The sequence below is a fragment of the Eptatretus burgeri genome, chromosome 17 (assembly GCF_056783735.1).
Source record: "Eptatretus burgeri isolate ZD-2024b chromosome 17, Ebu_testis_v1, whole genome shotgun sequence".
Classification (NCBI taxonomy): Eukaryota; Metazoa; Chordata; class Myxini; order Myxiniformes; family Myxinidae; genus Eptatretus; species Eptatretus burgeri.
The window spans coordinates 20,643,732-20,668,417 of NC_140977.1; the positions used below are offsets into that span (position 1 = coordinate 20,643,732).

A 24,686-nucleotide genomic window follows, 5' to 3' on the forward strand; every position below is an offset into this window, starting at 1 on the left:
AACCGCTAAGTCGGTTGCACGCTGTGTCTCAGTCGGTCAAAAAGATCTTGAAGGTCCTCCTCGTCAAGAACCGCTAAGTCGGTTGCACGCCGTGTCTCAGTCAGTGAAAAAGAGCTTGAGAGATCCTTCCCCATCAAAAACCGCAAGGGTTGCGCGCCGTGTCTCTGTCAGTGAACCCGGAGAGAGAAACTGGTGACACGAGTGGTTGTCGCATTCGCCTCACACGCGAAAGGTCTGAGTCCCGCCAGCTCGAAGACCACATGAGGTGGACAGGTCTGAAGACCGAGACAGGCTCTGGTCTTCAGCTCGCCTTTCCCTCTGAGCTGGAGGCCTCAATAAAGGCTGTGGCCACCGGTTCTTGGGTGTACGTGCGTGTGTCTTTGTGGCACCAGTCTATTGAGTAAAACTTCATAAGTGCTTGTAGATAAATTGCTATTCCTTGTATATTTGGTTAACTCTGCCTTCTTGCGTGCCCCCTACCCCATTATAAATAAATACATTTGTTAAATGTATCAGTTCGTTGCTGTTTCCTCCATTGCCTTAGCATGACGCGTGTTGGTGAATTATAAAGGCTGTTGCCGCTGTAAATGTACGATTGGACTGACGGAACTTCGGCAACCGTCCGCTCGGGTTGCGCACGGGTTGGGCACGCTAACGGCTTGACTTGCATGAGGGCCGTCGAGGGTGTGAATACTCGGTAACTCGCCACGTGGATTTCTAGGTATTTTGAAGATTGGCAAATAACCCTGTACCACGTGGTGTAATTATTGTCCGGTTTACGGTCCGGTAAAGGACCCGTACCTGTCGGAGTTTTCCGAAAGGTACGATCTAGATTCCGGGTGTTCGGTGGAGTTGACTCTGCAGCTCCATCTAGCGGTCGTGCTCGTCACCAATACCCAGCCCCGCAACAATATATCCTCTGGTCGGGAATCAAATCCAAAATAGACAACTCAAAGGTGAGTTTTCTACCTCCGTACTCCTGCCGAGCTACATCAAGCAAATTTCCACATGCATATTTAATCATCAACAGTTCAAATGGTGCATGGAGCAGCTTTGCTTCACGGGGAACTAAATGCTGTGCATTCCACATCCCAAACACCACGATATGCTTGAAGACCATTGGGTACTTCCTATCATGTGTACTGATACATTTTCTCTCTCGTTTGCTGCATCTACAGCGCTGACTTACCCCCATCCCTATTTATTTTATCCTCCGCTTTATTATCGCTCAACTTCCTTGTTCGTAAGCAGCACAAAGCTGCGGGGTAGCATCATTGGCTGAGGATGCAGCTGTGCCGCTGAAGCAGTGGCCCCTGCTGGTTAGTGCAGGAATTTGGAAATTTTTCTCAGGGTGCCGGCGATCTCTCGTCTACCCTCCACGAAGGACACCGTGGGATCTTTAACGTCCACCAACTCGCGCTGGCAGACGGGATGCCCATGTAACGTCCATCCGAGGGACGACACACACGTTGATGAATCACCCTTCCTGTGAAACATCGAGATGACTGTTTACAGCAGGGTCGGGATTCAAACCATCGTTGAACTCATCTGTAAATAACAAGATGTTCCTATAATCTGCCGTAACGCTCATCGAGCTCACAAGCACCCCTTGAGGTGCACAAGCACCTTAAACAGCAAATTAAATGGTCATGTTTGAAGAGCCTGTAACTCCTGCACTGTTGCGAGTTTTCTCATCGATAGGAGCAACGTGATGATATTGTTGTGGTTGACGAAATTCGCAAACCACCATTCAGGTCCCTTAGGTGAGATATCTCTGTAAGTATATGTGTAGTTAGGCCCAAACCCGTTGTTTCGAGGGAATAAATGTCATTCATTCGGGCTGCGACCCCTCTAGATAGCCGTTTTTCTTTTACTATCTTTATTTTGGACCAGCCGCCATTACTACCACCACCAACCACGTCTCAACAGCCATCACACAACAACCACCAACCGCAACGCCGCTTCACGCCAACAGCCACGACCTTTACCGTCACATCTCGCTCTCGCAACCATCGCATCACCGCCATTTCCGCGCCGCTTGTGGGCACCGATACTGGACTCGTGCAGGGCGCGCACCGAGCAGCGTGTGCAGAAACATCACAGCCTTTCCGAAGAAGACGGATCAAAAACGACTCTCGCCCACTTCTCTTCCGTCCTATCGGCGAGCGTGGGGCGATTTGGCCCCGCCTCCAGGTGCGTTGGAGTAATATCGCTATATGCAAATTCATGGATCAAAAAGCATTCACGCCCACTTTTCCTCGGTCCAATGGGGAGCCAGCCAGAGGTGAAGGGTCGAAGGTAAAGGGTCGAAGGCGAAGGAGCGAGGCCCCGGGGGCTATAAAGGGCCGCGTTCGCTCGCCGAAAAGGCAGTCGGTGGAGTTGGGAAGAGCCAGTCAAGAGAGAGTCGGAGAAGGCAGTTGGACGGAGCTGTGGAGAGTTGGAGAGGTGGCGGCGGCGAAGGCGGTCGAGGGGGTGCTCGTGTCAGAGTCGGGGAGCTGCGGAGGGAGAGGCCGGCAACGCGACCGAGGTCGTGGTGGAGACGCTCGTCGCGGGACCCGACCCAGGGAGATATCCTCCTTCCCCCGAGCATCAACAACCCCCTCCTGTTTCCCCCCGCGCTGAGATAGTGCGAGAAGGGGGCCCCGTTCCCACCCCATACCAGGCAGTCCCAGCGAGGCCCGCGGAGTCGGGGCGCCAGCGCCATTTTGCGGCTCATCACCAGACGGGTAGGCTCGACGTGGTCTCGGCCCCAGGCTGTCTGCCCCCTCATAGTGGAGGGTGGTCCCTTTTTCTTTTGCTTTGAGTATATGTGTTGTCGGCGCCGTCTGTGAAGTAAAACTGTATAAGTGTTGCCGTGTGCTCGGTAGTCGGTTAGCTCTGCATTGTCTTTTGCTTTTACATTTGCTTTTTGTGCATTATTGTGTGTTTCTTCTTCTTTTACATTTGCTTTTGGTATAATTGTATATGTGTGCTTTCCGTTCATCGCGAAATAAATGTGCTTTATGTTGAACTGTTTTCCCGTTTCGCTTCGTCTTTTCCTTTATTGAATCTCCATCTTACTTCACGTAAAGGGTTGGTCGTGGGCTAAAATGCCCGATAATTAATCGAACCGTCCAGGTTGACGATAACACCGCTCGGTTATCCCGATAGTACGGAACGGGTCGCTTAAAGTGGCCCGTGTCCGAAGTCGACCTGCGGCGAGGTGCGATCGCCCGGTCTACCCTCCGTGTGGGTACTTCGGTAGGTCGAATTTGGCGAGCAACCCTATCCCACGCGGGGGGCCGATTGGCACGATCGTGGTGAGGCCGAAAGGCCCACCCGTGACTAGTTCCCGGCGTTAGTCCGAGAGGGTCACGACGGGATTGTCCGTCCGGTAGGCGACGTGCCACGATTCGAGTTACGTGGCCGTTCGCACGCCGGCGGGCGCGAATCCGCAACAATATTATTGGCATCAGAAATGGTCGTCACTGATTTTTGAAGTCTTGAAATTACCTGTTTGGCTGTTGTACTCTCTTTTCTTTTGTTTTTCATCACTTGTATCCTTAAAATGGTGTGTGCTCTCAATCTTTCAAACCGATAACCCCCTGCCCCCACCCCCTCCATTCTCCAGTTGTGTTTACTGGCGCAGTCCCTCTGGGGAACGTCTCTCCCTGGAATACACGTCTATCAGCCTTCACGCCGTGTCTCGGGATCTTGCAAACTTCCCCCATGAGCACCTGTACATGCTGCTGAATGGCAAGCTGCCCGGTATGATGCAGTATAATACATTAGCCTTTCATATACATTTGGCTACCGAGAAAATCCTTCACTGTTTAACCTGTGGTACCATAGCTTTTAAGTAAACGTGACTTATCTTGGATTATAATTTAACTTCCTGCCATTACCAACACGTGCGTTTTATACGATTACCTGCTCACCGATTTGCTACAACTCAAAATGCCATAGTCTTTGCGCGAGTGTCAGTTTTCTTGGAAATTTAAGGCTGCTTTGGCGATCCAGTTTCGGTGAATTAATTTTAAATACATTGAAGCTCTTTACTGTGACGACGGATGTACAGAGTTACAATGGAAGATCCAGGGTCGAAGGGATTTGATTTTTGTAAACTTTTTTTTCTTTCTATAAAGGCCATTTTTGGCCTATCTTTATCAACCTGAGAACTCTTTGATCTTAACTTTTGAATGGGTAACCGTCATCCCACAGTGACGTCTGGGGTCTTTTGAACCCCCAAAGGAAAACGTTTTTTTCAATAGAATGTTCTAATCTTTTTATTACAATAACAGTATGCACGTACACATCGAATTGAAACCCTTTGCAATATTTTAAGACTAAAACTAGATTAATCTACCATTCATAACTATTTATCTCCGTGCTTTTTGAAAAAAAAAACGGGGCATATTGAAATCGGCTCCGTCTGTCTGTCTGTCTGTCTGTCCGTCCGTCACGCTATCTCTTCCTAAACAGTTGGGCAGTAATTCACCAAACTTGGTAGTTATGATCACATTGCACAAAGGTGTGAGAGCAGTAACTTTTTGGCCCTGTTCCCCCATGGATGGGGTCAAAAGGTCATACACCACATAACGCAATTACAGCCGTATTTTTAAACATTTTTTAAAAAGAAACTATGTATGGGAGTTTTTTTTTATTATTTTTTTAACTCAAAGTTTGAAGGTGTGTCACTACTGGAGGAACTTTATGCCATCTTTCAACTTTGCTGTGGGTGGCGTGGGGATTTGCGATGGCATGCCATCGACTTAGTTCCAGCTGCTTTTGCAGTACTGTTCGTGAGACCTGTTGGCCTGTCTTTTTGGCGGGAAATTCTTCTTATCATTGTCCAGAGATTATTGATGGTAGGCTCGATGACGAGCTAAATTTCAACCCCCCCCCCCAAGAGAGTCCAAGGATTATGGAAGAGCAGTTGCACACACTCTCTTAGATGAAGACAAGACAACGCAGGACTTGACATCAAATAAACACCTTTACCTTGAGGGAAGTTCCTTCCTGGAAAAAAAAAAACTGTTGCTGGCGGCACAATCTAATGACGGAGCTCTTCGCTCCGCTGTCAGTAAGGTCCTTTTAGGGAGAAATCTCACCTGTGGATGGCAACCCGAGGAGTTTATCTGTGTTCTGTCCTCTAAATAATGACCGTCAAGCGAGGATGCTGTGCACGTACCATTTTAAGTCTTTCGTATGACTCGGCCAGGGTGGGAGTCGAACTGCCGACCTCTCGGACTCCATCGACAATGCATTGTTTAATAAACCCACTGTCTACTCTTCCGTGCTCCATGCTTCCATCCATCTCTTTTTCACCCTCTCGAACAAAATCAAGGTCTTCAAATGAAACAAAGACAAACACTGACATCAGCCTTTATTCCACCATGATGCATATTTATTTCTCAACGCTCAAGTGGGTTTGCAATTCCATCACGATAGAACTGTGCGTTCTGCTGACTTAACCAGCACTTTACAGCATCCTTGACATCATCGTCTGAAAATAAAAAATGTTCCCCACTAAGGTGTTCCTCAAGTTTGAGGAAGAGATGAAAAGGTGACCGGAAGGGGGGGGGGGAGAGTCGAAGCTGGTGATCCTTTCGGGCGAAACTCTATTGCCCGGCTCTTACTCTCAGGACCGTAATATTGCACCAACTGTCATCTCCAGTCAGTCATCCCAACTGTCATGTCCAGCACTTCAAGCTCCAAAGCACTGACAACATCGTGTTGCCCTCTGCCATCTTGACTAACATTGTCTTGCATTGTGAGAATCATAAAATGTTGCACCCAGTGGTGGGAAGAACTAATGTGCAGACTGTGCTTTATTTAATTTGAATAGCTTTACCTGTTTTGGAGAAAAAAAAAATAGGAGGCATTACTTATCAACACACCCTCGTATGTATGTATGAAACGGAAGACCAAGAAGGAACCCAAAGAAGAAAAGAGCAGAGATGGAGTCATCAGGAGGAACCTGGATAGGATTCGGGTTTCAGCCGCTACTCCACAACCCTCAAACCTGTCCAGGCGCAGCCAAGTGAGCCTTGCAGAAAAATTTCTACAAGAATATGTATGACTGATTTGGTCCAGGAGATGCGGTGTGGAGGAAAGGCAGAACTCGTGAGCCTCGTCAAGAGAAATGTGGGCTGGCTCTTTTGAGCATTAAATCGTGGTATTATAAAACTCCATGACAATGTTCGAAAAAGTTGACGATGACAGAAGATTGTCACAGCAAAGGAGGTTTGTATCGGGGGGGGGGGGGGAGAAAATGAACGATCCATTCGAGTCGAAGCAAACGGTGGGGAAATTAGCCACTTCATATTCTTCTTCTTCTTCGTTTGTATGCAGCACGAAGCCACGGAGTAGCATCATTAGCTGAAGGCAAGGTAGTGATGCAGTGTCCCCTGTAGGTTAGGGCAGGAATTTGTAATTATTTCAGGGTGCCGGCGATAACCCGCCTACTCTTCGCAAAGGACACCGTGGGATCTTTAACGTCCAACAACGAATGCTGGCAAATGGGATGCCTGTTTAGCACCCGTCCGAGGGACGGCACATACATTGATGAATCGCCCTGCTTGTGAAACACCGGGATGACAGTTTGTAGCTGGATCGGGATTCAAACCCAAGCCAGACAGCTTCGAGGCGAGTATGAGTACCTCTTGGCCATCCCGCCAGCCCAATGGGCCCTTGATGCCGAAGAAAAGCCTGTACACAGGAAGTGAATGTAATTTTAAACAAGTCTGGAGACTGCGATGGTTCATGAGCAATGTACACGGTTCGCCTTTTTTATTTTTTGACCTTCGAGGGAACGCCACGGGCAAACTGGCGGGAATCGGGAAAAACGTAAATGATGAAAGTTGTACTACTCGAAGAGCACTACTTGCATACCAACTTTCATTCGAAACAGTTGAAAACCCGAGGAGCTCGATGCCCAATTTATTGATTTTTTTTTTAACCATTTTCTAAGTTTGTGACCTTGTGACCTTGACCTTGGGACGAAAATAAAAAAATCGAGATCCGTGGGGCTATATGCAGGTGCCATTGGGCTAACCAAATACCGAAACCCCTGCCAGAGTCGACAAACCCCCTCGGAGAAGATGCAACTTGAAACCGCTACCCTCTAAAAACACGTTTTTTGGGCGTGGCTCCGCCCATAATGGGCGCAGCACGCCCATTCTCCGGAAAACACAACTAGATCATGATACAAACCTCGCACCCTAATTTTATCAAGATCGGATCAAAACCCACAGAGCTATGCTCGGGACAGACAGACAGATAGACAGACACCCATAACGAATATAGTAGTCACTTACTGACTCGTGAACCAACATCTGAAGATAAGGTCCCTTACTGATCCCTTACAAATCATTCTGGGCAATATCACTCCAAATGAGCTACAAGTGGAGGTGTCAGAGGTTCATTGAAGATTTTGAAAAGAGCCCTTGGAACGAGGCTATGAGAACAAAGTTTCACAGTTTGGTTCATGAATCACGATCCTTTACCAAATAGGAGATATGGAGATTTTGAGTTCTGGGAGAACTTCCTCCCACCTCCTGAAACTCACAAATGGAGATAACAACCAAAGTGAAAACAAAACCTCCTTCCACGTTTGGTGGCGGAGGTAAATATCATGCTAAACTGGTACTGTCAGACCCCACTCTTCACAGGGGTTATGTTCCTAAAAAAGCTTCTTTTTTTTTAATACATGGTCTTGGCTCATGGAAGAGTGATTACACACAACAGATCAGGACATAACATAACAAAGGGAACAGCAAGTTGAAAAAAGTAGACAGACCGACAAACCAGGGATGCCCATAATGATGAGGGGCAAGGGAAAACACAAAGGGTGGACAATGTGGGTACAATAAGAAAAATTGTGTTTGACCAGTTTATGATTTTGTCAAGGTCTGAAGAGACTGAAGGGGTTGCTGCCTGTCTGTCTGTCTGTCTGTCAGAAGGATGAGAGATGTCACAGCAAAGAGTAGAGTCATCAGCAAATAGATAGAGGATTTTCCACAGAGTCGGTGAGATCATTGATAAAGATTAGGAATAATATGGGGCCTAGAACACTGCTTTGAGGTACTCCAATCTTGACAGCGAGAGGAGATGAAAGGGTTCCGTTAGCCACACGTTGTCTACGAGAGGGGAGTGAGTCAGTAATCCAAGAGTGGAGTTGGCTTTGGATTCCAGAGGCAGTTTGGATAGAAAGGCAGGGTGCCAGACTGTATCAAAAGCACGAGATATGTTCAGGGAGACGGCTATGATCTCATGTCTGATACTGAGGACCTCCACCGTTGTTGGGAGGGTTGAAGCAGCATGTCCAAGGTAGAGTGGTCTGAATCTGAATTGATGATCTGAGATGATGCTGTTGGAGAAAAGGAATGATTTTATGTCAACTGTGATGATTGATTCCATGACCTTGCTGATGATTGGAAGTACAGTAAGCTAATTGGGCTGCAGTGAAGGGGATCTGTTTTTGCACCTTTATGTAATGCTGTGATGTTAGCTGATTTCTAATTTCCCAGGTGGATTTAGGAGACCAGTCTTGAAGTGTTATAATAATAATAATAATTGCGAATATGCAAGCATGAATGTAGAAACAGGTCACACTTTATGACCTGTGACAGTATATCGTTTTGGTCCCATCTCTCGGTGGTGAAGAATCGTTCAAAAAATTAGAGCATCTGGAGTTTCACCAAAACTATATCGATTCGTCCTGATCACACCCAACCTGTCCACCAAATTTTGTCCGAATCCTTCCATAACTGAGATATCCTGCTCACAGACAGGAGTGAAAACTTAACCTTTGGTGGTAGAAGTAATGAAAAAAAAAATATTCTAGCAAATAAATGCTGCACAACCTGTGGTTTGTGAAAAAAAGTTTTTTTTTTATTTTTTATTTTTTTAAAGGAGAAAATCCTGCCAGGGCTGAGGCTGGAGGTGGTGGTGGTGATGAGGAAGAGGAAGAGGAAGTGGAAGAGGATTTGGAACCAGTCACAGAATTACGTTTTGTTCCTCCAGATTCTGCTGCCTGTAAGTCTTGCACTGGATATATTTGTGTGAGATAGCAACTCTCTGATGGGAACAACTTGGAAAGTGGAGATGTGAGCCACTAATCTGTGCTGTTCTGTCTGCATTCTGCCGCATCATGCTATTTCCTTTGGACTGTTTCTCGGCAGTGGATGGAATGTTTGCTGCTTTGTGTGAATGTCAAGCACTTCATCCCGACCCAGATGACGCTTCTTCTTCAGACGGCGAATCTGAGGATGATGACGATGACGATGACGATGATGAAGAAGGTGAGTATGACATGCTTCAGTGAGCGATTTCTACTTCTTGCGTGTTTTTTTTGGGGGTTTTTTATAATGCAACAGCAAAAGAAAACGAGACATTTCAGAGAACACCTTACTCTGTGCAGTCTTGAGAAAAAGGACATGGGAAGGGTCTTTTCAACTCTTACTTTGCATTTCCGAGCGTGGTCGATATTCCCTATTGGCACAATTTTGTATGAATCTCTATTCCCCAATGCTGAGAGTGTGAGCGGAAAATTTTATTGGTCGAGATGGCATAAAATAGCATAATGTTTTTTTTTCCAAGTACTGCGAAACTGGAGGTTTTTAGAAGTGCCAACAAGGTGATTTGTTTTCTCCATTGTTGGAGTACACAATAACATCTCAAATATCGTGGGGGTTAGGTTCCTGGAAAATGCTGCGATAGTTAAAACCACGATCGTAGAATCCGAGGGGCATGGGAAGAGGGGGCTTTGGTTCATGGACTTCGAGGAAATAATAGAAGATCGACGGGAGCCAGAAATAAACATATTACTCTTGAAATAAACATGTAAATAAAATAAATACAGGATAAAACTGGAAGGGCACTCTGTAGAGCGCATACCTCTACCACGCAATGCCTGATCCAGTAGAACATATTGGCCCAATACATTTTTGAGATATTGTGCTACATATCGTTTTTGGCCTCATCTCTCAATGCTGAAGAATCACTTTAAAAATTAAACAAATCTCGTATCCGGATCTACATTCGGATCTTCATCAAAATCGAATCAATTCGTCCTACACACGCACATGCACACACACACACACACACACGGCCACCAAGTTTTGTCCGCATCCATCCACAACTTTTGAGATATCTTGCGCACACACACAGACAGACAGACAGACAGGTAAAAACAAAACCTCCTTCCACCTTCGGTGGTGGAGGTAATAAACAAAAACACAACACTTTTTTACCTTTTAAATTTATTTCAAACCGGCGAGGTGCATGAAGGTAAGCGTATTACGTACTCTTTCGTCCTGTACTCTGCTGTAAATTGAAGACACAAGATTTTGCTCGGAGACAATGATGTTATTGGGGGGGGGGTGGAGGTTAAAAAGATGTGGATTGATTTGCGATGGCTGTTGGATCATCTTGGTCCCGGGTCCTTTGTGGAATCGTTGGTAAGCCTGCAATGATTTCTTTCATAATCACCGGTCCACTCAAAGGCATTTTGTTTGTGTTTGGTCCTCGATCCAAACATGAAGCGCTTTTTCCATCCTTTCAGTAAGAGGATCATGGGACTTGAATGAGACTTTTGTGCTTTGCTGGCAGGAACACTTGCACAGATATTTGACTCACGTTTTTTTTTTTGTTGTTTTTTTTTTGTATACCTTGGTCGAGGCTCGTATGAGAGCTAACACACAACTCACAGCAAGGAGGCATGAGACAAGAGGGGCGGGAGTGGAAGGGACAAAACAGTGGGGAACAGACACATTAGGTGAACTGTGGAAGGAAGAGGGATGGGGATGGGACGGGGAACATGGCGAAGAGAAGATGGACATTTCAGGGACTTTCAGGAAGGAAAGCAGGAGAAATGAAGGAAGTGGGCTTGGGTGGATTATCGGGGGTAGAAAAGATCGAGGATTTGGATGGGGGAAGATAAGAGGTGGTGGTGAACAGCTGTTTTGAAAGCCTGGAGGGAAGAATGGGAAAGAATAGAGTGAGGAGGTTTATTCCAAAGGCGGGAAAAAAGAGGAATGAAAGAGTGAAGATGAGCAGTGATTCGTGATTTTGGTAGTTTTACCAGAAGGGGGTTGTTGGCGGACCTTGAGCGCCCTGTGGAAATGTGGTGGGGACAAATCGCAGAGAGAGCAGGGGGGGCAAGGCTGGAGAGGAGTCGGTAGAAGACAGAAAGACCACCGACCAACCTGTGGTGATTGAGTGAGAGGCCCAAAGACTCAGCTTCATTGCGGGAGATGCCGATGATCTTAAATGCCCTGGTTTCGACAGCGTGAAGCCGAGAAAGGTGGGAGGCAGGAGCACCAGCCCAGAGGGGAGAGCAGTACTCCATCAGGCTACGGACAAAAAGGACATCAGGCTACGTTTACACACAGTCGATTCATTGATCCATAAACGGCAGCCCATAGATGCCGCACTTTCACCTCTTGCCAACGTATCTCTCAAGTCAATTGTTTTTTGCACAATGTCGTATCCTTCTCAGACTTTTGTCATGATTAATTTTGTCCATTGTTTTATGTTTGGGTGCCATTATTAACTGTTGGGTGTGCACTAGATCTTGGTGATCTAATATTACAGGATCTCGGAATGTTATTATGCCTGGTGTTAGCTTAATGGTTAGGGTTGCGGGCTTTGGATTCTCGGGTCCTGAGTTAAATCCCGCTCAGCTGTTGAATTAATACCAGGTGGGGTTAACTCGGCCTGTCATCCTTCTGAGGTCAGCAAAATGAGTGCCAGCATGCTGGTTCACTGTGTCGGAGTGGCGATCCGTCCAGGATTGTGCCCAATAGCCAAGGAGACTGTTTAAGCAGCACCAACGCTCTGCACAGAGTATGGTCCAATCTCCTCTCCTCTGATATCATTTCCTGTTCGATGACTATTCGTTATTAAACTTTCCGTATGCTAGTCTGATTGCTATAATTTATGGTGCGTGAGAAACAAGAAAAGGCTCGTAATGGGAAGTAACTGTACACACAGACGCAAACAATGCTCATCTTAGCTCAAAAACCACGATTGGCCGTAATACCACAATAATTAAATCTGAACACAACAGGTTGCCCGTGATTGGTTGAATCCCGTGATATTTGAGGGTTTACCGTATAATTCAATTGGAATAAAATTCAGATTTTAAAGACTAGAAAAGAAAAAAAAGTTTACCGCCGTTGATGCAGAATCTTTCATACCAGCTTGTTAAACACGTTAAATTAGCTCTTCGAGCCTGTTATTGTTCTTTATGACATCACCAAAAACAGTAAGTTTCTTGATTGGAGTTATTTTCAGTTTTGTTTGACTGCCAGACAGGCAGACATAGTAAAAAAAAAATCTCACTCCTCTGTGCTCGTGTGCGATCAGGACGAGTTTCCGTGCAATTTGTGAAATTCAGAGCCCAAGTAGTGCTGAACTGCAGCTTCATGTTCTGATTCATGTTCGACAGGGTTCAAAACATAATATTCTATTGAAATGAAGTAGTTTTCTCAGTTGTAGGCTGACATCTGTATACAGACAAAACCAATTGCTGAACCCTGCTTTGCGCTTCATGCACGGGGTAATGAAATGACCGATAAGGTAGAAACACCTGATTGCTTTTTGTGAGAGTGTCATATTTCGCAGTGCAAAAATTGCAATTTCAACTCTCGCTGTTATTGCTGTTGATGCCACACAAATCTTACTCGACAAGAGCGATCTCCAAACCATCTGTCTTCAACAGGTGTTGAGGGTGCAGGTGACGCTGGCCAGCTGCCTGATGATGTGGCCGTTGAAAGTTTAACACCGGCGGGCCGCGCTGTGCTGGCACGTCTTGAGGGGATGTTGTCAGATGTGCCGAACTTTGGTGACATGGCTGGTGTTCAATCGCAAAACGGGCAGGAAGCTGACAACGGTAAGACTTGCAATTCACAGTTAAGGTTTGTTACTTCTACCGTTTGCACTGGTGGCATTTATCAAAACACCAAGTACAAATTTCTTCAACATGACGGTGTTGCAAAAACGGAGAGGGAATATTTTCTGTTTTCGAGTGCTAAACAAGAGGTGAAGTTGCTCACGGCAAGCTTGCACCACAAAACGAGATACTGGAAAAGACTGCTCCTTACGGCAGTGGCCGGGTCATGTGTATGTGTAGATGTACATTGTTGAGTTACATTTGTCTTCAGTCCTTTTCACCTTATTTATGCATTTTCACACTCGCTTTGAGTTACATTTGTCTTCAGTCCTTTTCACCTTATTTATACATTTTCACACTCGCTTTGTTACATTTGGCTTCAGTCCTTTTCACCTTATTTTCCATTTTCACACTCTTTGAGTTACATTTGTCTTCAGTCCTTTTCACCTTATTTTCCATTTTCACACTCTCTTTGAGCTACATTTGTCTTCAGTCCTTTTCACCTTATTTATACATTTTCACACTCTCTTTGAGCTACATTTGTCTTCAGTCCTTTTCACCTTATTTATACATTTTCACACTCTCTTTGAGTTACATTTGTCTTCAGTCCTTTTCACCTTATTTATACATTTTCACACTCGCTTTGAGTTACATTTGTCTTCAGCCCTTTTCATCTTATTTTCCATTTTCACACTCTCTTTGAGTTACATTTGTCTTCAGTCCTTTTCACATTATTTATACATTTTAACACTCGCTTTGAGTTACATTTGTCTTCAGTCCTTTTCACCTTATTTATACATTTTCACACTCGCTTTGAGTTACATGTGTCTTCAGTCCTTTTCACCTTATTTTCCATTTTCACACTCGCTTTGAGTTACATTTGTCTTCAGTCCTTTTCACCTTATTTATACATTTTCACACTCGCTTTGAGTTACATTTGTCTTCAGTCCTTTTCACATTATTTATACATTTTAACACTCGCTTTGAGTTACATTTGTCTTCAGTTCTTTTCACCTTATTTATACATTTTCACACTCGCTTTGAGTTACATTTGTCTTCAGTCCTTTTCACCTTATTTATACATTTTCACACTCGCTTTGAGTTACATGTGTCTTCAGTCCTTTTCACCTTATTTTCCATTTTCACACTCGCTTTGAGTTACATTTGTCTTCAGTCCTTTTCACCTTATTTATACATTTTCACACTCGCTTTGAGTTACATTTGTCTTCAGTCCTTTTCACATTATTTATACATTTTAACACTCGCTTTGAGTTACATTTGTCTTCAGTCCTTTTCATCTTATTTTCCATTTTCACACTCTCTTTGAGTTACATTTGTCTTCAGTCCTTTTCACCTTATTTATACATTTTCACACTCGCTTTGAGTTACATTTGTCTTCAGTCCTTTTCACCTTATTTATACATTTTCACACTCGCTTTGAGTTACATTTGTCTTCAGGCCTTTGCACCTTATTTATACATTTTCACACTCACTTTGAGTTACATTTGTCTTCAGTCCTTTTCACCTTATTTATACATTTTCACACTCGGTTTGAGTTACATTTGTCTTCAGGCCTTTGCACCTTATTTATACATTTTCACACTCACTTTGAGTTACATTTGTCTTCAGTCCTTTTCACCTTATTTATACATTTTCACACTCGCTTTGAGTTACATTTGTCTTCAGTCCTTTTCACCTTATTTATACATTTTCACACTCGCTTTGAGTTACATTTATCTTCAGTCCTTTTCACCTTATTTATACATTTTCACACTCGCTTTGAGTTACATTTGTCTTGAGTCCTTTTCACCTTATTTATACATTTTCACACTCGCTTTAGCCTATGATGCTTTAGACTCGGTCATGTAATTATTGACTTCTTGTCATTATTATTGTTGATACTATTATTGATATTATGCTATCATCATGATTATTATGCAGTTATCATTGGCTGAAATTGATTAATTTTTGGTGAAAATTTTACTTCCAGTTGGTGTGTGGACCAGTGACTCTTAGCCTATACACCATCCATGTGTAAATACTGTCAGACCTCACTATTCACGGGGGATACATTCTTGAAAAATGCTGTGAATGTCGGGGTCCGCAAATGGGGGGCTTATTTTTTTTTTTTTTTTTTTTTTTTTTTTTTTTTTTTGCTTTTTTCAATTTTTTTCTTTTTTTTTTAACATGATCGAGGGCGCTTACCGCCGGGAGGAATCGAATCAATTTGCATCAATAAAACTCAATAAAATGAATCACTTTTTTCTGGCTCCCAACATCCTTGGGAGTAGTGAATGCGGCCCATGGGATCAAAAGGTTGAGGACCACTGATCTAGGCTCATGGAAGAGCGATTACACAATAAATCGGGACACCACATAACAAAGGGACAAAACAACAGCAGTGCAGAGGGAGAAAGTACACAGACGGACAAATAAGGAATGCAGGTAATGGCTAAGGGTGGACAATACGGATACATCAGCAAAATTGTGTTTGACCAGTTTGTGATTTTTTAAAAAAAAAATTAAGGCCCGAGGAGAGGGAAGAGGCTGCTGCCTGTCTGTCACAAGGATGAGAGAAGTCATGGCAGAGGGTGAAGTCATCAGGAAAGAGATAAAGAGGATTTTCCAGAGTCGGTGACATCATTGATGATTAGGAATAATATGGGGCTGAGAACACTGCCTTGTGGTACTCCAGTGTTGACAGGGAATGGAGATGAAAGGGGTCCGTTGAGAGCCGCATGTTGTCTACGAGAGTAGAGGGAGTCAATAACGCAAGAGTGGAGTTTGCCTTGGAATCTATAGGCAATAGTTTGGAGAGCAGGGCAGGATGCCAGACTGCATTAAAAGCTCGAGATATGTCCAGAGAGACGTCCCTGATATATTGTCTGATATTGAGGGCCTCCACCATTGTTTGCTGTTGGAGAAAAGGAATGATTTTACGTCAACTCTGATGATGGATTCCATGACCTTGCTGATGATTGGAAGTACAGTAAGCTAATTGGGCTGCAGTGAAGGGGATCTGTTTTTGCACCTTTTTTTTTAGGTCATCTCTTCGAGCATGACCTAATAATATTGATGTTGAGAGGAGAGGTGAATTTGATTGTGGCATATGAATCTATGGGACAATATCTAAATTTTGATCGGGCCGGATTTTCGATATTCCCTTTCGTTTTTGTGTCACGTGACTTCAAAGTTGGCAAAAAATGCGAAAATGACGATTTTCATGCGAAAATGACGATTTTCAAAATCGATCTCCTCCTCAATTTCTCAAGCGATCTTGAATTTGATTGTGGCATATAAATCTATTGGACAATATCTAAATTTTGTCAGGCCGGATTTTCGATATTCACTTTCGTTTTCACGTCACGTGACTTCAAAGTTTGCAAAAACTGCCCTACCTTCAGGAGGCTATATATTTTCTCGCAGAGATGACCGTCACTCCCGCACGGGGGTAATTTGTTAGTATGTCATGCTGTTTCTATCGGAGACCATTCCTGAGGTGTAAAAATAATAACAATAAACTGCGAATGTAAAAGCCGGTTACACTTTATGATATGAATAGCGGGGTCCGCGAACAGCGGGGTCCTATCAAACGTATATATGTCCATTATTCTCCAAATTTTCCTCAGGTGAGTATTTACTAATGCTAGCGACCATTAGGAATGGGGTTATGCATCAAATAAAGGTCTCAATTTGGCTGTAAGGGTGTCGGGGGCAATATTATACATCACACTGGATGCCATGGCTGGGACAAATCACATGCAAGGCCCCAAGATATAAGTTATAAATTATCTATCTGCAGTCCATATGATCTGATGGCGAGAAAAATTGTACAGCCAATGGGACACATCATTCATGTGTGAGGACTCATTTAAGCAACTTTATCAGCTCAAGATTATTGCGGCCTACCTGGAGTCAAGTCGAGACGACTCGGGTTCGTTCGTTTGTGGGTGATGCGATAAGCAGAGAAGAATGCCTCAAGAGCATCTGTTTTCTTCAAAATTTCTTTCAGTTTTGTGTTAAATAGCAATATAGTGACTGTATAAAAGGTAATTGTATGTTGGACAGAATTGACTGAATACTGTATTTTGTGGTTATACTTCTGGGAGGTGTGACAAAACACGCCAAGACTTTTACCTCCGGTAGGCGTGCCCCACGAAATGCCATGATGAGTGATTTATACACCTTAACACGAAGGTCGTCAAGTCAGGTATGGGAGCATGCGCCAGAGCAGCGCGTCGCTGCATCCACTTTCCGCAGGTACTCCAGGGGCCTCCATCTGACCATCCCCCAGGCAGATGCCTGGCCCATCCCCATCTCCTTGAGATGCTGATCAACCTGCTGCAACCACGAGGCACGTGGTCAGCCCATTGGCCTCCTCCACTCACGAGACTCCCTCGCTGAGAGAATCTGGTGAGCAGGATCAGCGTCAGGAAAACTAGCCACATGGTCCATACAGCCGCAGCTGGCGCTCACGGACTATGCAGGTAACAAATCTCATTTGAGTCTCTCTCAGCAACCACTCATTGAACACAAAGTCCGACCAGCGATAGCCAAGGAGTTTCCAAAGGGACCTGGTACCAAAGGAATTAAGTCTCCGTCTCAGATCCTTGGTCAGAGTCCAAGTCTCGCATCCATAGAGCAAGACTGGAAGCACCAAGGACCTGAAGATTCGGACTTTCCTCCTCCCGCACAGATACTGGCAGCGCCACACCCCATTATCCACTGAATCCATGATTCCCCAGGCCCGACCCAGACGTCTATTGACCTCTGACTCACAGCCAGCAGAGACATGAATATCACTGCCAAGGTAAGTGAATCTCTCCGTGACCTCAACATCCTCACCACAAACAGGTACAGACAAGATAGCAGCATCCACTATGTCACTGAAAGCCTGGATCTTAGTTTTGCCCCAGAAAACCCGTAACCCCAGCGGCTCCGACTCCTCATTCAGCACCTCGAGGGCCCGTGAAAGGATATCTAAAGTCTCCTCAAAGATGACTGCATCATCTGCGAAATCAAGGTCAGAGATCTTGACCTACCTAAACGATGCACCGTAGCTTGATCTCTCCGACATCCTCCCTAAAATCCAGTCCATACAAGTGCTGAAAAGTGTAGGGGCCAGTACACACCACTGACGAACTCCAGTAACAACTGGAAATAAGCCAGAGATGGTACCACCACATCTCACAGCACTCTCAGTACCAGAGTAGAGTTCAGACATCAGATTGATCAGTTTTGGTGACACCCCAGGAAGACCAAGAATCCTCCAGAGTGCACCCCAATTCACTGAATCGAACGCTTTACAGAGATCAACATAGGTTGCAAGCAGTCCCTGCTGAAACTCTCGTCTGCGTTTGGTGAGGACCCGAAGAGCAAGGATACGGTCAATCGTTGACCTCTTTGGTGTAAAGCCTGACTGCTCTGGACGCTGGTCCTCAAGCAGATGGTGGCGAACCCTATCAAGAACAAGTGAAATCCTTCAATACAGCGCGTGTGGTGAAGCATATGAGTACACTAATGTTAAATATGCAATTTATGCTTTTTCAGTTGAAAAACAATTAAAAAGCGTACTTAATATTTGAAATGTAAAAATCTTGTTATTATTGTGATAAGCACCTTTATATATAAACAGAAGGAATGAAATTGTTCGATACAGTGTGGCAGGGGGGCGCAAAAGAATGATGGCATAAGAAAAATTTAGCTTTCAGCGTTCGGCGCGAAATGCCATAGTGGGCGGAAATGACGTCTTTCGTTCGTTCATACATGAGAGGGGAGCGTTTCTTGGTTTTTTTATTTTTCCCGTCGAGCAAAAAAATTCAATGGTTTTCACATATATATATATATATATATATATATATATATATATATATATATATATATATATATATATATAAATATATATATATATATATATATATATATATATATATATATATATATATATATATATATACACACACACACAACACATTAGTTTCACAAATTCCCATTGAAATACTCGGGTATTTCCGTCAATTGTCGCCATTTCTGTCTCGGTTACGCATTGCCATCTATCGGACGGCCGTCATTGGCTGTCTTGAAGCACGTGGAGTAGGGGGGACACCGGAGACGTGGTAGACACCGGGAACATTTCAAACTCGGTGCAATTGTATACCGCACACGTGCTGTAAATACAGCGCACGTGCTGTAATTATCTGAGCAAAGACCTTGCCCGGCACTGAGAGCAACGTCACCCCTCAGTAGTTGTTGCAGTCTTGGCGATCACCCTTCCCTTTCCAGAGAGGGACAACAAGCCCCTCTTCCAGTCAGTTGGGATGATGCCTGGGTTCCAGGCAGACCACAAAACTGCATGCAACGACACGAGTGCAGCATTTCCACCAGCCATGAAGTTCAGCATGGATGCCACAGATCCCTGGAGCTTTACCCTCATTTCAACTGGTTCACTGCAGCCTGTGTTTCCACAAGCGAAGCTGGACCACAGTTGATTGGAGGGTCAGCAACAGGGATTGTAACACCCTTGACGTCCAACTCGACAGCTGGTGGATCAGCCTGGTACAACCGCTCAAAGTAACCGGCCCAGCGGGCTTTCATTTCAGACTACTCTGTCAAGAGCCTACCACCCTCTGCTCTCACTGCAGTACACCGAGGGATGGGCTTGGATGAACACAATGCGTGAATTCCCCTGTAAGCGGGATGAGAATCACTTGACCACAGGTCACTCTACCCCCTCAAAGATTCCTTGCACATAGGCCTCCTTGTCCACCCTTAGCGCATGTGCAGTTTTACACTTCAGCTTCCTGAACAGCTCAGCTCTGCCATTCAGCCTGGCCCTGTGACTCTGGTCAATGGTATCCAGTGTCCTTTGAGAGACAAAATTCTTCTTTGCCCTCTGGTGAGTTCCAAGACATCCACCGGCAACATCAAGGACGGTGGTCTTGAAGGCACTCCACAACTCTTCAGGATCTTCCAAAGCACCCAGACCCCCCAAATCTCCACTCAGCCTGTTCGCAAACTCCTCAGCTACCCTCTCATCCTTGAGCTTGCCAACATCCAGCCTAGGCTGGGATGGTACCATTCTCCTGGATTTAAGGTGCAGCTTCAGAGTTGCTACAACAAGCCTGTGGTCAGTATTGAGGAACTGAGCACACCGGTGGACCCTGCAGTTCTGGATTATCCTCCAGCGACCATCAACGAGGACATGGTCAATCTCCTTTGCCACACTGCCAGCGTTGGAATACCAAGTCCAGCGATGAGCTTGTAGGTGCTTAAACCATGAACTGGCCACCCTAAGTGCATGACTTCTTGCAAAGTCAAGGAACTTAGTGCTATTCTGGTTCATTGTTCCTGACCCATGGGGACCAACACACGTCTCATATCCATCCCTATCAGTTCCAGTCGATGCATTGAAATCCCCCAGACTAGAAATGTATCTCGTCTGGGCACTGATCAACCACAGACTCGAGCGTGGCGTAGAATGCATCCTTCACCGTGAGATCACTCGCCTCAGTTGGAGCATCGACAGAGACCGGGAAATGACACCCAAGGAGTCACGAATCCTTAGTCTCATAATACGCTCGTTGATCGGTGTTACCTCAATTATCATTGGAGTCAGCTTATTGGACACAGCTGCAGCAACTCCTTGGGCATGGTAACCATCAGAACGACCAGACCAATAATAGGTGTAACCACTCGCCATGATCTCGCCGCAATCCGGTCTCCGAACCTCAGAGTACTGCAATACCGATGTCCAAACGCTTGAGCTCAGATGATAACTGACAGGTCATCATCCTCTTGGGGATTGGACATTCCAGGCACCCATCCGAAGGGATTTCCTCAGGATCTCCTCATTTTAAATTAAGGTTTTCCTCGATTTATAGATTGATGTCTGTAGACAGACACAATGAATAGATTGCTTAAACCCACCTTTCGCTGCACACACAGGTTAAAAAAAGAGCTGTGCCAATCCATTCAGCCCTTCACAGGTTTGCAGATCACCATGAAAACCAACAAAGCACCTTATGATATCGTCTTTTAAGTGTAGCCAAAGATGTCAGCCAGGCCTGTATCACCTCTTGCCTCGAATTGCTCTTATTTTACCCTCTCCACTCTCACTTTTGTCATGTGGTTGCAACCATAAAAACCAAGGGGAAAGCATATTGGAAGTTCTTTGTACAATGTCGGCACTGTTTCTGCAGATGCAATGGATGTCGATACCTCGCGTGGTGAGCATGGACAGTTTGATGACGCCGATCTTGACAAATAGTGAGTCCCTCTCCCAACACAAACTTGTACATTACACTGGGGATTTCTTTGAACACCTATTCAATTGAAAAGCAGTTGCTTTGTGGACATATTCGGTACACAAAGTTTCTGTCTATCAATGTGACTGATATATTTTAACGATTTTCTGTGGCCTACGCCTCAAGTGTTTAGTCTCAGTAAATGCAACATCTTTCTTTTTATAACGTTCACCAGTAGAATGATCATTCACAAGTATGAAGCCCTTGCAGATTATTTAATGGATATTGTGAAAAATATTATTGTACAACGTTGATACCTTTTCTAAGTTGCGGGCTGAAGAGTAGAATGTGTTTGGGTCAGCATTATTACAATATTTTGAGCGATTCAAGTGATCTGTGGACAAATCCCACATGATGTGCACTCGAGTGCCAGGTGAACCCGAGACAATTCTTGTGGGAGATGCCGGTGATAGACGAGAACCGCCTCAATTTCTGACCAACTTAACAGCCAAAACGTGGGGCCAGTAAATTTCCGAAAGAGGAAATGGCAAATGCTGCTTAAAAAAAAATTCAAACGAGAGCCAAGTAGATGATGCTCCATCCCAAATCCTCTCGCCTCCCACTGAAAGCAAAGTTGAAAGCTGGCAAAAACTTGCATCAGGAATGATTGACTATCAAATTTTGTTTTCCCTATTTCGACCCCTGTAACCACAAGGCACCACCTCCTGGAGCATGATCCAGGAGTCAAATCCAATAAATAGTTGCATATTTCATGCGTCTCCCAAGGTTGATTGCATAAACAAAGTTTCATGAAGCAATGTTTGGAAACATGCTTGTAAGTTGAATTTTGGGGTTTCTGACCCTGCCCTCGGGGGGGGGGGGGTCAGGGCTAAAAATGATATTGCTGTTACCTTTTTGCCCTGGGGTGATCGTAACTATCAAGGTTGGTGAATTTCTGCACAACTGTTTCGGAGATAGTGTGATGGATGGACACAGATTATTACAATATCCCACACCCCCAATCCCGTGTTTTTTTTCAAAAAGCGTGGGGATAATTAGATCAATTGGTTATCATACTATTCCAATTTGTTAGAAAATGCAGGTCATTGTCATTTTATCCCAGGGAAACGCATGAAATGTCATGATTGTTTTTTGGATTGACCCCGGTGCATGCCCCCAGAGAGGGTGGGGACTGGGTCAGTCTGTCAAAACAGTACAAAGATTAACGAGGGAGAGATTAATGAGCCCATAATACTCTTTGTAGAGTCCATAATGGAGGAAAGAATGGAGATGATGAAGGGAATGTTTTTTTTTTTTAAAGATGATGAACATGAAGTAGCGTGAAGGATGTGGAACTAAGGCATTTGAGAGGGAAGAAAGGAAGAAATCTCGGTGAAGACGTGGGGAGACAGGAATAGAAAACAATCATCTTCCTAAGGGTGTTTGGATATGGACACCCAGCAGGATTAAAAACAAAACCTGTCAAAGGGCGGAGGAGCTCCTTGTGAGCCAACGGCCATCCATATCTAGTGCCCAACTGTGTCTGCGGACGTCCTCCTGCAGTTGGGTCACTTCTTATTAGGAGGTTGGTGGCAGGATTTGCACTCCGGCCACCGTAAAACCCTTCATTCCGCAAAATGCAAAAAAATCTGAAAACCCACTCCGTGGGAGTACCTCCTGTGCAGCTTCCCTTCGCAGGGCAGCTCACCGGATGATGGGATTGGGGCAAAGCCTTCGGGACCCCCAATCTTTGATAGGAGGGAAACCACGGGGTAACATCCCTGGGTCAGATTGCGGGAGAGTGTGTCGGAGTGGTGCTGAGGTGTCGTCCACCAGACGGCGGTCTCCTTGGGTTAACCTGAGGCGGTCCCTTCGGGTGGGTGCCTGGAATGTCCTATCCCTAAGAGAGGATGATCACCTGTCTCTGTTATCATCTGAGCTCAAGCGTTTGGACATCGGGATTGCAGCTCTCTCTGAGGTTCGGAGACCGGATTGCGGCGAGATAATGGTGGGTGGTTACACCTACTATTGGTCTGGTCGCTCTGATGGTTACCATACCCAAGGAGTTGCTGTAGCTGTGTCCAATAAGCTGACCCCAATGATAATTGAGGTAACACCGGTCAACGAGCGTATTATGAGATTAAGGATTCGTCACTCCTTAGGTGTCATTTCCCTGGTCTCTATTTATGCTCCGACTGAGGCGAGTGATCTTACCGTGAAGGATGCATTCTACGCCACACTCGAGTCTGTGGTTGATCAGTGCCCCAGACGAGATACACTTCTAGTCTTGGGGGATTTCAATGCATCGACTGGAACTGATAGGGATGGTTATGAGGTGTGTGTTGGTCCCCATGGGTCAGGAACTATGAACCAGAATAGCACTAAGTTCCTTGACTTTGCAAGAAGTCATGGACTTAGGGTGGCTGGTTCATGGTTTCAGCGCCCGCAAGCTCATCGCTGGACTTGGTATTCCAACGCTGGCGGTGTGGCAAAGGAGATTGACCATGTCCTCATTGACGGTCGTTGGAGGATGATCCAGAACTGCAGGGTCTACCGGAGTGCTCAGTTCCTCAATACTGACCACAGGCTTGTTGTAGCAACTCTAAAGCTGCACCTTAAATCCTGGAGAATGGTACCATCCCAGCCTAGGCTGGATGTTGCCAAGCTCAGGGATGAGAGAGTAGCTGAGGAGTTTGCGAACAGGCTGAGTGGACACTTGGGGGGTCTGGGTGCTTTGGGGGTCCTGAAGAGTTGTGGAGCACCTTCAAGACCACCGTCCTTGATGTTGCCGGTGGATGCCTTGGAGTTCACCGCAGGGCAAAGAAGAATTTTGTCTCTCAAGGGACACTGGATACCATTGACCAGAGTCGCAGGGCCAGGCTGAATGGCAGAGCTGAGCTGTTCAGGGAGCTGAGGCGTAAAACTGTACGTGCACTGAGGGTGGACAAGGAGGCCTATGTGCGAGGAATCTGTGAGGGGGTAGAGCATCACCTGTGGACAGGTGATTCTCGTCCCGCTTACAGGGGAATTCGCGCATTACGTTCATCCAAGCCCATCCCTCGGAGCACTGCAGTTCGAGCAGAGAGTGGTAGGCTCTTGACAGAGGAGTCTGAAGTGAAGGCCCGCTGGGCCGGTTACTTTGAGCGGTTGTACCAGGCTGATCCCCCAGCTGTCGAGTTGGACGTCAAGGGTGTTACAATCCCTGTTGCTGACCCTCGAATCAACTGTGGTCCACCATCGCTTGTGGAAACACGGGCTGCGGTGAACCAGTTGAAACGGGGCAAAGCTCCAGGGATCTGTGGCATCCATGCTGAACTTCTCAAGGCTGGTGGAAATGCTGCACTCGCGTCGTTGCATGCAGTTTTGTGCTCTGCCTGGAACACAGGCATCATCCCAACTGACTGGAAGAGGGGCCTTGTTGTCCCTCTCTGGAAAGGGAAGGGTGATCGCCAAGACTGCAACAACTACCGAGGGGTGACGCTGCTCTCAGTGCCGGGCAAGGTCTTTGCTCGGATAATTCTTGATAGGGTTCGCCACCATCTGCTTGAGCACCAGCGTCCAGAGCA

General features: G+C 45.5%; 1 protein-coding gene across 4 annotated transcripts in view; it reads left to right on the forward strand.

Annotated features, from left to right (window-relative positions):
* Positions 1–24,686, forward strand: part of CLNS1A (chloride nucleotide-sensitive channel 1A) — a 203,766-nt gene that overhangs the window by 159,932 nt on the left and 19,148 nt on the right. For 3 of the 4 annotated variants that reach the window (XM_085863063.1, XM_085863062.1, XM_085863061.1), the window contains exons 2-6: positions 3,611–3,747; positions 8,896–9,018; positions 9,165–9,284; positions 12,707–12,877; positions 21,076–21,142. In XM_085863063.1, the coding sequence (XP_085719189.1) occupies positions 3,611–3,747; positions 8,896–9,018; positions 9,165–9,284; positions 12,707–12,877; positions 21,076–21,142 (618 nt within the window). Of the gene's footprint in view, positions 1–3,610; positions 3,748–8,895; positions 9,019–9,164; positions 9,285–12,706; positions 12,878–21,075; positions 21,144–24,686 lie in introns of those variants that run through there. The other variant, XM_085863064.1, reaches the window with a different exon arrangement.